The following is a 13,580-nucleotide window of genomic DNA, read 5'->3' on the forward strand; positions in this document are numbered from 1 at the left end:
TCCATGAACAAGTGACCAGTGTGTTCTGTGTGTCCCCTTTCTCAACTCTGAATAAGCGGTGAGCCTGGTGTTAACTCATGGGGTTTTTGCTGAGTCAGTACAAGCCAAGTGCTTAATGCCATATCTGGCATGTAGTATGTCTTCATCTGTTCCAGCTGCTACAACAAAATATCACACACTGTATCACCTGTGAACAACAGAATTTCTCTCTCATGATTTCTAGATGCTGCAAATCCAAACTTAAGACACCGATATGGCCAAGTTGGGCGAGGCCCACTTCCTGATTCATAGAGAGCTGCCATCTTGCTGTGTCCCCACATGGTGGAAGGAGCCACAGAACTCTGTGGAGGCTCTTTCATAAGGACACAAATTCCATTCACGAAACCTCCACCTTCATGACCCATTTATCCCCCAAAGGCCCCAAGACCACTGACGATTATGTTTCAGCCAATGAATTTTGGGGAAACACAGACATTCAGTCTACAACATTGTAGGAGCCTAATAACAGTCAAACAACAGACTCATTTTACCAAGAACCAGGGCTCAGTAGTCTTTTGGGAGCCATAGAGCAAGGAACTAGAATCCACAATTCTGTTGCCTTGTTTCTCTTTGCTCAAAAATATGTGATTAATTTTTTTGTTTGTTTAAACTCTAGAGACGTCTGCTTTCCTAAAGTATTTCAAAGATGCACCTGCTTCTAGCCCAGCAGGCTACAGCTGCCTTTGCCAGCATGTCTGTGTCTGGGGAGGGGAGTCTTTTTGACTTAGCAGTGAACCTGACATCACCGGCAACCCTGGGAGGTGATGAGGGGCAGAGCAACGTTGCCTTCTGTGCCCAAAGGATGGGAACTGCTTCAGGACCCAGGGGTGGAACAGGGGTCAACACTCACCCTGTCTCTTTCCTTTCGTGGACAGAAGTGGGCCAAGACCAGGAAGGCACGGAAGCCACTAGGACCACATCCCCTCCAGGTAAGCACACTTGGCTTCTCCCACCAGCACACAATGGTTGTCCCTATATGTTTATGAGCTCAAGTGTGTTCTAAAACATGAAGGAATCATTGAGACCAATTTGCTTTTATACCACTCCCCACAAAGTAGACAAATGAAGTTAAAATGTAGATCCATGAGTAGGAAGAACTAGAAGCCTACCTGATAAAGAGATGCATTTAGAAAAATATGGAAAACAGTATTTTGTTTTCTACTTAAATCACCTCTACTTCCATGTTATACAGATAGCCACTTCTAATATCTCAGGTGCTCCCTTGTAACGTCTCCCGCCTGCTGAGCGTACCGTGAATGTAATTCAAATGCACTAAAGATCACTTGGCACCATGGCTTTGTAGTCTGAGCTGTATCACCTAAAGAGTGAGACGATATTCCCCTGACATTAAATACCTTTCTATACCATGATTTTTAGTGGCAGCTGTACCATGGTTTCTGGTGTGGAATACCATAGAGCATGAGCCAATTATTTCCTACTTTGTTCTTATAAATAATAGATAAACGCTTTATACCCATCCACTTCTAATTTGTCACAATAAATGCCTAGAAGTTGGATTACTGCACAGAGGGCATAATCATTGCATGTATCCATGCAATATGTATGTATCCATATGTTGCCAAATTGCCCTAAAGAAAAATCAAAACAACTTATCCTTATGCCTCTCTCCCATGGCTGATACTGTGGACCACTATTTAAAAGCAAGTGAACAAAACCTCTACCATGTTAATAGGAAAAAACCCATGGTAGCTCATCTCTCCTCTTTTCCTCTCTGATGGAAATTGAAAGTTGGTGTTTTTTGTACCCAACTTGGGCTGGCCTCTCATTCTGGGAGCTTTGGACCAGGCCTGGACAGAATTCCCACATCTTAACTGAATTTATGGTGACAGGTCACCAGTGTCAGAGCTAAGAGCATTGAGACTTGGGCCAACTTTGCCCTCAGGTGCACAGTGACCTTCTCAGCCTTGGGGAGCGAGGGCAAGAGGAATTTGTTCGCCAATGGGGCGGCCATTCAGGCAGAGTGATGAATGCCGCATGCCCTCATCTAAGGGAATGAGGTAGGGGGTCTCATGTTTGATTAGCACCAAGAATCTAGAGAGTTCTTTCTCAGAGGGTGAGGGCTTCTGGAAAGACACTCAGACTTGGCAAGGAGCACACATGGGCTTCTGGGGCTTTCTCTGCTTGTCGAGTTTTCCACCTGGAGAGTCTTTAACCCCAAATCAGATGTGTCTTCACACTCACTCAACGATTCTAAGGGCTGTTCTTGACTTTTCCCTCCTTGCTAGGCATTTAGCTAGAAGGATTATTCAAACACCAAAACAAGTATTATTAATATAGTTTTACAAATGGGGAAATCAAGATTGAGAGAGGCGAGAGACCTGTCCAAGGTCACCCAGTTAGTATGTGGCTGAGCTAAAACGCAAACTCAGATTGCCTTACCTCTACAACTGAGTTCTACTCCTCTCCACTGACTAGGTGAGTTCTCTCAAAAAGAAACAGAGCTGGCATTTGTTAATGGTGGAAAGACGGACTTTACTCAGGTTTCTGTAGCAGGGAAGAGAGACTGTAGGGTAACCATGTTTGGCTCTCGTCTGTATGCAAGTGACTGGGACTTTTAGAGGGAAAATGGGACGGTGGACAAGAGGCCAGAACTCCAGCAGAGTCAGGGCAGGGGAATATTCCAAAAAGGGGGCAGGGGTCTGTTTTCTGAAAACTTAGGCAAGGCAGGTGTTGGGTCAGCGTGGGTCTCAAGCTCTAAGTTCTTTGGGCTGTCTGGAGCTTTCTTGGGCAGGAAGACAAGGGGAAGCAGGAGGCTGGGTCATCCTGGGGAAACCAGGCTGGGGTTGGTCTAAGTCTCCTAGCACAGGGGCAGGGCGTTGATGAAATAGTCTGTGCTGTGAATTTGCAGTTCTCATAGGCGACGTTTGAGGCCTGGTTGAGAAGAGGGCCCAGAGGAGCCTGGCTAACTTCTGGTCAAGGAAAATGTCTGTCCGTTCCAGCAGTCTGGAACATGGTGGAAAGAAACCAGTTCATGGGTTTCTGCTGGTGGGATTGGAGAGGAGGTGAGGCATGATGTTAGACCCAGAGGACTGAGAGAACAATAGGGCCTCTAAAGCCTTGCTCCCACCCCCCAGGGAACAGAGCACTGAGCAAAGACTCAGGAGCTCGGATGTATGAAGCAAACCAATATGGTGGGTCTGGGAGAGATTGCCAGTCAGAGGTCCCTGAGATGCCCAGGCTTCACCCTATGCTCTGGGTCTGTAGATGGTGGAACAGAGCTTACCAAGGTCCCTTTGGCTGGACCAAACAGGGTTGGAGGTGTCACTGCTTCTGGCCAAGAGAACAGGTGGGCCAACACAGGGCAAAGGGAAACCTGGGTAGCGCCAGGGAGAGATCCCCGGCAGCCTTACCGGCTTCAGCGAGGACCTGGCACTTAATTCACACGATGGTGAGAAGGTCTTCCAGGATTCCCAGGAATTCGAGGCAGGTTGTGCTTGCCTACAGCACTGAGCACCAGGAGCCAGCTTCATTTTTCCACCATTCTTATCTCTTCACTTGTAACCACCATGCTAGGCCTCCACGTGGCAGGTGCATGGTAGTAAATATGACATGGGCTGGGGCAGTTCTGGTCGTGAGATGTCACTCAGCTGCTCTAGCAGGGGCTCTTGCCCAATGTAACTTTATCACAGAGTATTCATGTATATGTGTTTGGTATATTTATGTTCCATTTACTTAATATTTTAGCACATTTAATTTATTTTTTGTTTTAAATTTTTATTTAAATTCTAGTCAGTTAGCATATAGTGTAATATCGGTTTTGGGGTAGAATTCAGTGACCCCCAGCCGGTGCTCATCACAAGTGCCCTCCTTAGTACGCAGATGCCTTCTAGCCCAGCCCCCGCCCACCCCTGTCCATCAGTCCTGTTTTCTTCTCTATAGTTAAGAATCTCCTATGGTTTGCTTTCTTCTCTTTTCTTTTTCTTTCTTCTATGTTCATCTGTTTTGGTTATTAAATTCCACATATGAGTGAAATCAGATGGTGTTTGTCCTTCTCTGACTTATTTCGCTTAGCATAATACCCTCTGGTTCCATCCGCGTCATTACACATGGGAAGGCTTCATTCTTTTTCACGGCTGATTAATATTCTATTGTATATACACCACATCTTCTTTATCCATTCATCAGCTGATGGACATTTAGGCTCTCTCCCTAGTTTGGCTATCACTAATAATGCTGCTGGGAACATTGGGGTTCATATACCCCTTTGAATCTGTATTTTGGTATCCTTTGGATAAATACCTTGTAGTGTAATTGCTGGGTCATAGGGTAGTTCTATTTTTGACATTTTGAGGACCCTCCACACTGTTTTCCAGAGTGGCTGTACCAGTATTCATTCCCACCAATGGTGTAAGAAGGTTCCCCTTCCTCTGAGTCCTAACCAACACCCGTCATTTCCTGACTTGATAACTTTAGCCATTCTGACTGGTGTGCAGTGGTATCTCACTGTGATTTTGATTTGTATTTCCCTCATGATGGGTGATGTTGAGTATCTTTTCATGTGTCTGTTGGCCATCTGGATGTCTTCTTTGGGAAAATGTCTATTCAAGTCTTCTGCCCATTTCTTAACTGGATTATTTGTTTTTTGGGGGTTGAGTTTGATAAGTTCTTTATAGATTTGGGGTACTAGCCTTTATTCTGATATGTCACTTGTGATTATCTTCTCTTATTCCATTGGCTGCCTTTTAGTTTTGTTGATTGTTTCCTTCTCTGTATCACAGAGTATTTGGAAATTCTCATGTAACATTTGTGGATCCCTGAGACTCTGCCCTCCCATCTGCAAGCCCAGATTGAGGATGCTTTCCTAACACTTTGTTCTTCTGAAATATCTGCATTTGGGCTTGAGTGTGTGTCCATCTGCAAATCTCTTCCCGAACTGCCTATTGAATATAAGCCATGACGTTGTGTGTTTTCAGGATCTGCAGAGATTGCTGCCTCAACCAAAGGAGTAACCATGGTCCCGGCCGGTTTGAAGTCTTTGGGCTTAGCTGCATCATCCACCAAAAGTGGCCTAGAGGAGACAACTGGAAAAGGTGAGTGGGAGCAGGCAGAGAAGCCTCTGTCCTCTCTCGGCCTTGAGATTCTCTGGGTGGGTAGGTAACAAAGGCCTTTAGGCCATGGTGTCAAATTGTGACCTCTTCATTTTGGTGCGACTAGAAGGGACCATTCCTTTCCAGGGGAAGTCATGGGACACAGAGGGGACCTGACTTGCCCATGGCCACTCACCTGCTGAGCCAGGGAAAGGGGCCTGCTGGCCTAATGCTCCCATCGCTCTTACTGGCCCCCAAGGGAAGAGCTTGGCACCGTGCACATGAAGTTGTTGGAAAGAAGGAACTATCTGGGCTTTCACTCCCTCTCTCTTCTCTCTCCTCTTACCAGGGGTTGCACCGGAGGCCCTGCCCCTGCAAGGAGCTACAGACCCAGGGGAGGGCTTTGTTAGTACCAGGCCAGCTCTCTACAGCATGCACTGCAGAGTGATGGAGAAGACAGCATTTGAGAGGGGGCTGGGCTGGGAGCCCTTCGCAAGGCCCCCGGCTTCTTGGTTCCCCACCCCCCGCCACTGGACCTGTGATCATGGGGCCAGCACAGTGGACTGTAGCTAGTCTTGGCCAACATTTCTGGCGGAGGAGGAGGGGACAGGGGTAGAGAGGGGGTGCAGGAGGGCAGAGGCAGAGGTAGGGAAAGAAAAATCGAGGGCTCTGAAGGCAAACCCAGGCAGAGTGCGCTAACCTGCTGGAGTCAGACGTCCACAGGCCAAGATGCCCCCAGGACTCCGGGTGCTGCAGGGCCTCAGTGGGACACAATCATTCTACTCGGCAATCACATGTGGCTGAAGAGCACCTCTTGTCCCGATCAGCCCCCCACACTTCAGGGGGATTTAAGCAGGAGTCTGGGAAGAGCCACAGACACCTGGCAAGGAAGACATGCTCTCTGAAAGCCGAACCATACTAGACAGGGTGTTAGACGGGGGACTAATCCGCAGCAGTTTTCCCAGAAGGGCAATGGAGGCAAGGACACGGGGTTCCTCGGATGACCAGTACCCATCTGCACCACTGCCTGCCTGTGTGACCTCTGTCCCAGTGTCCCCTCCTCTCCTGACAGCCCTGTTTCTGATCAGCCTGTGACAGGTTCACCTTCCTGCACCTGGGAAGTAGGGACAACACACGGGTGATGCCTCAGCTGGGAGAGATGCTCTTTTGTCTGACATCCCGGTGCCCAGAAGAATTTGAATCTTATGGGTGTTACTGTGGGCAAGAAGGACGAGGCGAGCCAAGGGATACCCTGGACAGGTAGGGATGGGCGAGGGTGGCAGGCCAGGGGTGCTGATGCTGCTCGAATGAGAGGTGATAACTCTCCTCTCCACTGGGGACAGCTTCAGGCTTCACACAGAGCACGGCCTCCCGCGGGGCTGCAGCTCAGGGTCATGGGCAGATGAGGCTCAGACTTGTCTGCAGTTATTCAGTGGCGAAGGAGCAGAGCCAGATGCTGACCTGTGGATATGGTGCTCCAGAGCTCCTTCATCTCTGAAGCACCATAGTACTGCCGATGGCCCCAAGAGAGTCCATCTGCAAAGACCTTTCAGGAGACCCCAAATCTTCCTATTTTGCAACAAGGAACATGCCGAATTGGCACACCCACCCAGTTTGCCCTGCAGGTGACCACAGGAAAGTTACTTCCTCAATAACTTTTTTTAAAAAAAATTACTTATTTTTTGAGAGAGACTGAGAGAAAGAGAGAGAGAGAGAGAGAGAGAGCAGTGGGAAGGGGCAGGAGAAGAGGGAGAGAGAGAGTCTTAAGCAGAATCCGTGCTGAGGGCAGAGCCCAACAAGGGGGTTGATCTCAGGACCCTGAGATCACAACCTGACCCAAAACCAAGAGTCGGACACTTAACTGACTGAGCCCCCCAGGTGCCCCAGCTTCTCAATAACTTTTAACTGCTCAGTTTTATATCTGCCACTTTTGAAAGAATTTTCAGTGACCTCGTGCCTTGGTGAATCCATTCACTCATTTATTCACCCGCCCAACCACCCACCACCCACCCCAGGCTGGTGCATTCAACCCACCTTTCTTGAGCTTTTGCTCTGTGCTGGGCCCTATGCTGGGTGGTGGAGACACACAAATGAGCTTACACCTGAACAAAGCAGCTCGCAACAAACTGCCAGTGCCCCAGAGGATCTGCGTGGTGCAGGAGACGGGCATGTCAACCAAAAGACCACCAAGATCATAAATGCAGCGGTCAAAACAGGGAACAGTGGAGGAGCCAACCTAGACATGAGTGGAAGGAATATTCCGTGGGTGGAGTTGATAAGATGTAAAGCCTGATTGCACGCGGGAACTGTCATGGCCCCTGGCCAGCAGACTCCGCGCTCAAAGTGCATATCCCTGGGATGGTGGAGCTGCTGAAGGAAAATCCACAGCTAGAATAGATACAGGAGACAGGGAAAAGACAAGGCCTGGTGCCATTAACACACAGGCTGGAGGGACGGCAGGACCATGGCGCATGTCACTTGCAGGTCAGATGACGTCTGGCTGGCTGTGTCTCTCCCCCAGACACCCACCTCCCTGGCCTTTCTTCCCTTGCCACTCACCGCCTTCCAGCCCTATCATCTGACCAAGCTCCGCAGGGCATCCAGTGGGGAGGAAGCTAGGGGCTCTGCTACACAGGCCACCTTCAAAACTTAGCTCCTGCTGGGAGACAGTGAGGACGCATCTATTTTAGCAGAGTGTACACCACACTGGAATCATACGTGTGTCTACATTACAAGTTCGACAACGTGGGCTCCACTCTCGGAACAGTGTAGATACTCCCGAGGCCACAGCACTCAGGACACATGGCAAGAGGTAAAAGTCTAGCAGTAGTCACTGTGTCCTGTCGAACCCCATGGAAAGACAGTGGGGTTGCTCCTGACCCCTGGCCATATTTCACAAAAACATGAGATTTGACCAGCAGGCAAATAAGTTACAATATGGCTTCCCTGACCTCCATGGGGAAAAAATTAAAACAAAGCCATTGCCATGACCAAGGAAGAGTTACTCAAATTGATCTCATTTTCTGCAGGGATGTCTTTTCAAAACCATGCATACTTTACATTCTGGGCAATTTGGGTGACTTTTAAGGGTCTTGTGATCATATGTGATTTCTGATTCACTCGCTGACTTCAGATTTTCACTGAGATTAGCTTTTCACCACCACCTGCCCCAGGCAGGTGCACACACAGAGTGTGTGGTTCAGCTGAGCAGGGCGACCATTTATAACTGACGCAGACCTCCAGCCATCGGCCACTGTGGCAGGCACAGTCGTGGGGCTCTCCCCATCACTGGCAACAGGGGAAGCCGATTCTTGGCTGAGCACTAACTCCACAGAAGGGCAGCCGGTCATGGTGGAGCCCTGCTCTGGCTGTGGCCTCTGACACCATGTGAGAACTATCTGCAGATGGGTGAGTGGCAGTGGGAGGGTTTGGGGACAGTGGCGGCTCCTCTGGGCTGGCACCGTCACAAGATTCCACTGGGTATCTATGGGCTGGGCACAGTGGAGACAGTGAGGCTTTATCAGGCCCAGATGGGGGCTGTCTATAAAGCAAGACACCGATTCGTTCCAGTATGGCTACGGAGGCTCTGCTTCAAGCTGGACGCTTTTTTAGATGTTCTTTATTTATGCTCAAGGTCATTACTCTGCTCTCTCTCAAGGCTAGGGTCCAAAGGGGTGCCCTATGGATGTGAGATTAATCGTTCTATTAGGTAAAAGGTTAGAGGGGGCAGGGCCACTGCTAGTCCATCTGGTAGCTTCGTGTAAACTAAAAATGGTAACCTCTTCTCAAGCTCTTTTTTTCCATCTCAACAGATGCAAATTATTATCATAAATATGCAAATCATATTTGCAATCAACAGAGTCATAATAAGAACACAAAGAATTTTTTTAATGGTAGGATGCATACAGTGTGACTGACACGGTTTTAGATGTGGTATCTTTGTGAAGTGCACAACCTAAACAACCATACATGGTGGTTGTGTGTTTGCCGGAAACAGAGGCCTTGGCTTCTCTCCCTGCTATAGGGTTTGTGGGAGAGGCAGGCCTTGAAGGAGTTCCTGAGTCAGCTGGGTTTTCCTTGGTCTTAGGTGCTGTTTTTCCCATCACTGCTGCGTGGAGCAGGTGAGACGCCTGGGCTGCCTGCTCGGGAGGCTTCCTCGGTCACCAGTGCTGTGCGTGGACGGTACAGCCAAGTGTAAGTGCTGGGGGCCTTCTCAGAATCACATGGGGTTCAGGCCTCCCGATGCTGCCCCAACCATGTCTTCGTCTACAACGTGATTTAATACTCTTCTTAACCGTGACGCACACTTATTACCGATCCTGCTGAGGGCACAGAAGTTCAAGAGCTAAGTCAGCTGCCAAAAGTCAGAGCTGGGTAGGAGCAGACCAGGAGCAAGTGGCTGTGCTTATGGCATGCCTGCTGTGTGCCAGCCGCAGCTCTCCAGATGGATGAACAGAGTTAGACGCCCCAGGGATCCTGTGTGGAGGCACCGAGTCCTCCCTTTACAGAGGTGGCGGCGGAGGTCACACTGCAGAAAGAAGTGGGTGGGGGGAGCGGGAGTGGGGCCTGGAAAACCACGTTGCCTCAGACCCAGAACCCAGTCCGTGTGCCGGGGGCTCTCAGGGCATTGTGTTATCTCCCGGAGAAGTGGAAGCCCTGTCCTGAGTGATACCTCCCAAGGAGCTCCACGGAAAGGGAGCGGATCTGGCTGAAGGCAGTGGACCCGCAGCCCCCGTCCACCCTCTCCACCCCGTCCGCGGGGTGTCTGAGAACCAGCACCCCGGGGAGCGAGTGTCAAGCTCATGCACCGTGGGGCCAGCTTTCCTTGTCCAGCCCGCGGAGGCAGTTCCTCTAGGCTTTGCAGCTTCAAGTCCCTGCTCCCTGGAGCAAGTCATGAGAGTCCTGCGAGGGCTTGTTCCCACCCTTGTGCTTCCTCCATGGAGGCCCCTCCCCTTCCTCTGCCCTCCCTCGGCATCGGCGGGCCCCTCCCTGCCTCCTGGAGGTCCGCATGCACCTGTCACGCCCAGGAGCCCCCTGCTCACGCGTCCCTCATGACTCCTGCACTCACTCCGTTATCTATCCCACACACCTCTCTTGGGAACTTGGGAACTCTCAGACACAATCCCTGCCTCAAGTGCCCCACAGCCCGGAGGACAGACAGATGCGCAGGTTTCTGCTCTCATCCCGGGTGGAAGTGCTCACGAGAGTGCAGGTGCCCTGGGAGCCCAGGAGGGGGTCTGAGCCGGGAGAGCAGGGCACAGGGTGCTGAAGAACTGAGCAGTCGGAAGAGGGGGCGTGGAGGGAGCTTACAAGACGTTGTCAGGTTCCCAAATGGCTACACTGGGTGTGGATGTTCCCGGAGACGGGAAAGAGGAACACCAGGGTATTTGGGGGAACTTCTGGCAGTGTAGGAACAGAAAGGGGCGCTGGGGGATGGCTGTGGCCAGGTGCGGCAGGGAGCTAGACAGGCACCAGATGATCACCTGAGGTTTGAACTGTTGGGGCATGAGGAGCCGGGACGGGTATAGAGCCACAGGTGACAGGATCAGATTACTGTCATCATTGGATGTCACCATGCCGTGCGATCTCACCTACTCAGCTGAAGAAGGCTCTTTCACTATCCCTGCAGCCTCAAGGAAGCCAGGAGCACGGCCTTGGGGGTCTGAACTCCGATGGGGCTCCAGGGACCCAGGTCAGCCCTCCGTGAGCTCAGAGCAGTGTCCTGCACCACACACGGTGCTGGGTCATGAGAACAGGGCAGAGCCTGCTCCGTGCTGTCTCGACACTAGGCCCAAAACCGCTCGGGGGAGCACGCTCTCGTGTGTTGTCCACTCTGCTCTTGGCCCCTCGTTTGCCCGCCCCTTCTTTAGTTTCCTTGTGTTGGAAGGCAACAGTGTAGGAATTTAGAGGGTCTGTGTGCTGAGGAAAAAAAAAATCTGGCTGATTTTTTACTTCATGGTTAGGTTCAGATGGAAAAAAGTTGGAACAAATACTTCTCTAGCTTCATAGAAAACTACAGGTAAGAAAAGTATTTGCAGGAGGCGTATCTAAGTACCTTCAACACATTACTTATCTGAGTCAGATGACCTCCATCCCCACCCCCAAGGCAGGCAACACAAATATTCAAGAAATCAGGTAGGGTTGCCAGCAAATAAAAACACACTAACTAGAATTTCAGATAAACAAAAGTAATTGTTCAGTGTAAGTATGCCCCAAATGGATATACTTACATGAACATATTTATCTGAAATTCACATGTAATCAGGCATCCCATATTTTATCTGGCAAGATTGCACAAGAACTACTTCCGTATGACAAAGGGGAAAGGTCTGGCCCAGAGAAGTAAGGAAGTAAGATATTTAACAGTTCTGTCCAACAGATATTTTCCGAGTGCCAACTCAGGAAATAGGGGTCAAGGATTGACTTAGGTGCTTGGAACACATGGGCTCTGCCTCCTCTCCATCCAGTGAGAGGGAAAGGTAAACAGAGACACAGACGATTCATGCACAGTGTCATTAACACGCAACCTGCTGGAGAGAAGGAGCCATAGGTGGGATCGGATGGGAGCCCAAGAGGAAGGTAGTCCCCTTACCCTGGGGCTCAGGGAGGCTTTTCTGGAGGAGGGGATGCCAAGGGGAATTTTGACAAACAGGTATGAATTCACCAGGAGAAAGTGAGACTATTCCTAGCAGGGAGATTACATGGACGCTGAATGCTGCGAGGTTCCCAGATGGTGGGTGGAAGAACAAGGCTGAAGGGGCCGTCGGGCTGGCCACAGGCCACCTTGCATTACATGTCCGCTACTCTGTTCTTATCCTCTAAGGTGTGGGGCAGAGCCTGTGTGCAAAACTGCTTTGTGCCTGTGACCAGACGGCGGCCGAATGCATGGCCTCTGCCTCCTTTAACCAAAGCCTGAAGTCATTGGGCGCACAAGAGTGCCAGGGGCCCCAGCTGTCCTGCGAGGACGGCATGTCTGGGGCGCCTGGGGCTTCCTCCCCTGGTTCCAGCTCTGAGGAGAACAGCGAGGAGGCCATGCCCCGCACAGAGGGCCTGAGAAGAACCAGAAGATTTCTGGGAAAATCACTTGGTCCTGTGGGGACCAGGCGACAAGGCCCCAGAGAGATCCCTGGAGAAAGCAACAAGCGCCCCCCACAGTAGGTTCCTCCCATTGCTGTCCCCCCCTGCACCTCTGTCTGTCCTCCCGTCCTCAGCAGGGGCTCCAGGGCTGAAGAGCCAGCGAGCCCTGTGCACTGTGACGCTTGTGAGCTCACACAGGAATGTGTTCTGTACTTCCTTCGGTGCACACTGGGGGCTAAATAAAAACTCCAATCGGTGTTGGCTTTGGTTGGTTTTGAAGAAATGCTACAGAGACTGGTGTGTGAGTAGATGCCGGACGTAAGATGATGGAGCCATGGAGCCAAAGTATCTCCACTCTCTCAGCACTGAAAGCTTCTCTTCTTCTGTTTGGGGGAGGGGGAAGGAATGTATTTAATCAATCTTATAAACTCACTAGTGGGACACCAATAACCCAAGGATATGTGCCAGGGACTAACGACAGCTCTAGCATGTGTCCCTAAAAACACACCTGCCATTTGAGTTATTCCAAGAGGCAGATTAGTATCATGGTAATTGTAAGAAGCCTGAAATCACACCCGTCCTTCCATCCACCCACTCAGCGACCCACTAGAGATGCTCCTGTGTCATCAGGCAGAAAGAAGGTAGTGTGTTACCAGACTCTCTCTCCATATTCGATAGGAACACAAACTCGTTGGCTCACATCACATCCTTGGCTCTCAACCCCTGTAAATCACAGGTCTGGTGCTGAGATGGGTAAGGGTCCCTGCCTGCTCCTCAGACTGATGGGAAAGCAGAGCTGCTAGAGTTCGGTGTGGCTGATCTTGCGGCAGGAAGATATTCTGAAGTTGGCAACAAAGTTAAGAAATGAATAGGTGCTGATGCCAAGTCAACAGGAGACATCCTTCCTTGCTTTCCAGCACGTTATGAGCAACTTTTTCCTTTGAAGACTTTTCATTTATCTGAGAGAGAGCAAGCAAGCAGGGGGAAGGGAGAGGGAGAAACGGACCCCCCACTGGGAAGGAAGCCTGATGCGGGGCTCCCTCCTAGGACCCTGGGACCATGACCTGAGCCAAGGCAGCTGTTTAACCCACTGAGCCACCCAGCACCCCATGATGAGCACCTTTTGATGAATCCAACACATTCGTACCTTTTTCACCAGGTGACCTTAACAGCCAAAGCTGGGTTCCCCCAGAAGTGAACCCTCTGACAAGAACTCGAGAGCAAAATAGGGCAGGAAAGGTAGCCAGTAAAGGGTGTCTTCCCGAGCCAGTGACAACTAGAATACACTACACGCTGAGAGGAGACTGATGGGGATCAGCTTCTGACAAATCAGCCTTTACTCCTGGAGAGGGGGACACCTCCTTCTGGCTTGCTGCACACAGGGGCAAAGCCGGCTCCCGGGCACAGAGAGCCTTC

At 50.5% G+C, this 13,580-nt stretch overlaps 1 protein-coding gene across 2 annotated transcripts in view; it reads left to right on the top strand.

The window, feature by feature from the left end:
- Nucleotides 1–13,322, top strand: part of OC90 (otoconin 90) — a 31,906-nt gene extending 18,584 nt beyond the window's left edge. The window contains exons 9-13 of one of the 2 annotated variants that reach the window (XM_082721098.1): nucleotides 915–968; nucleotides 4,974–5,090; nucleotides 6,176–6,347; nucleotides 9,175–9,281; nucleotides 11,911–13,322. In XM_082721098.1, coding sequence (XP_082577224.1) covers nucleotides 915–968; nucleotides 4,974–5,090; nucleotides 6,176–6,347; nucleotides 9,175–9,281; nucleotides 11,911–12,245 — 785 coding nt within the window. In that variant the 3' untranslated portion in view covers nucleotides 12,246–13,322. The remainder of the gene's footprint in view (nucleotides 1–914; nucleotides 969–4,973; nucleotides 5,091–6,175; nucleotides 6,348–9,174; nucleotides 9,282–11,910) is intronic. The other variant, XM_082721097.1, reaches the window with a different exon arrangement.
- The last annotated feature ends 258 nt before the right edge of the window (nucleotides 13,323–13,580 follow it).

This window comes from Mustela nivalis (assembly GCF_964662115.1).
Source record: "Mustela nivalis genome assembly, chromosome: 2".
NCBI classification, from domain to species: Eukaryota; Metazoa; Chordata; class Mammalia; order Carnivora; family Mustelidae; genus Mustela; species Mustela nivalis.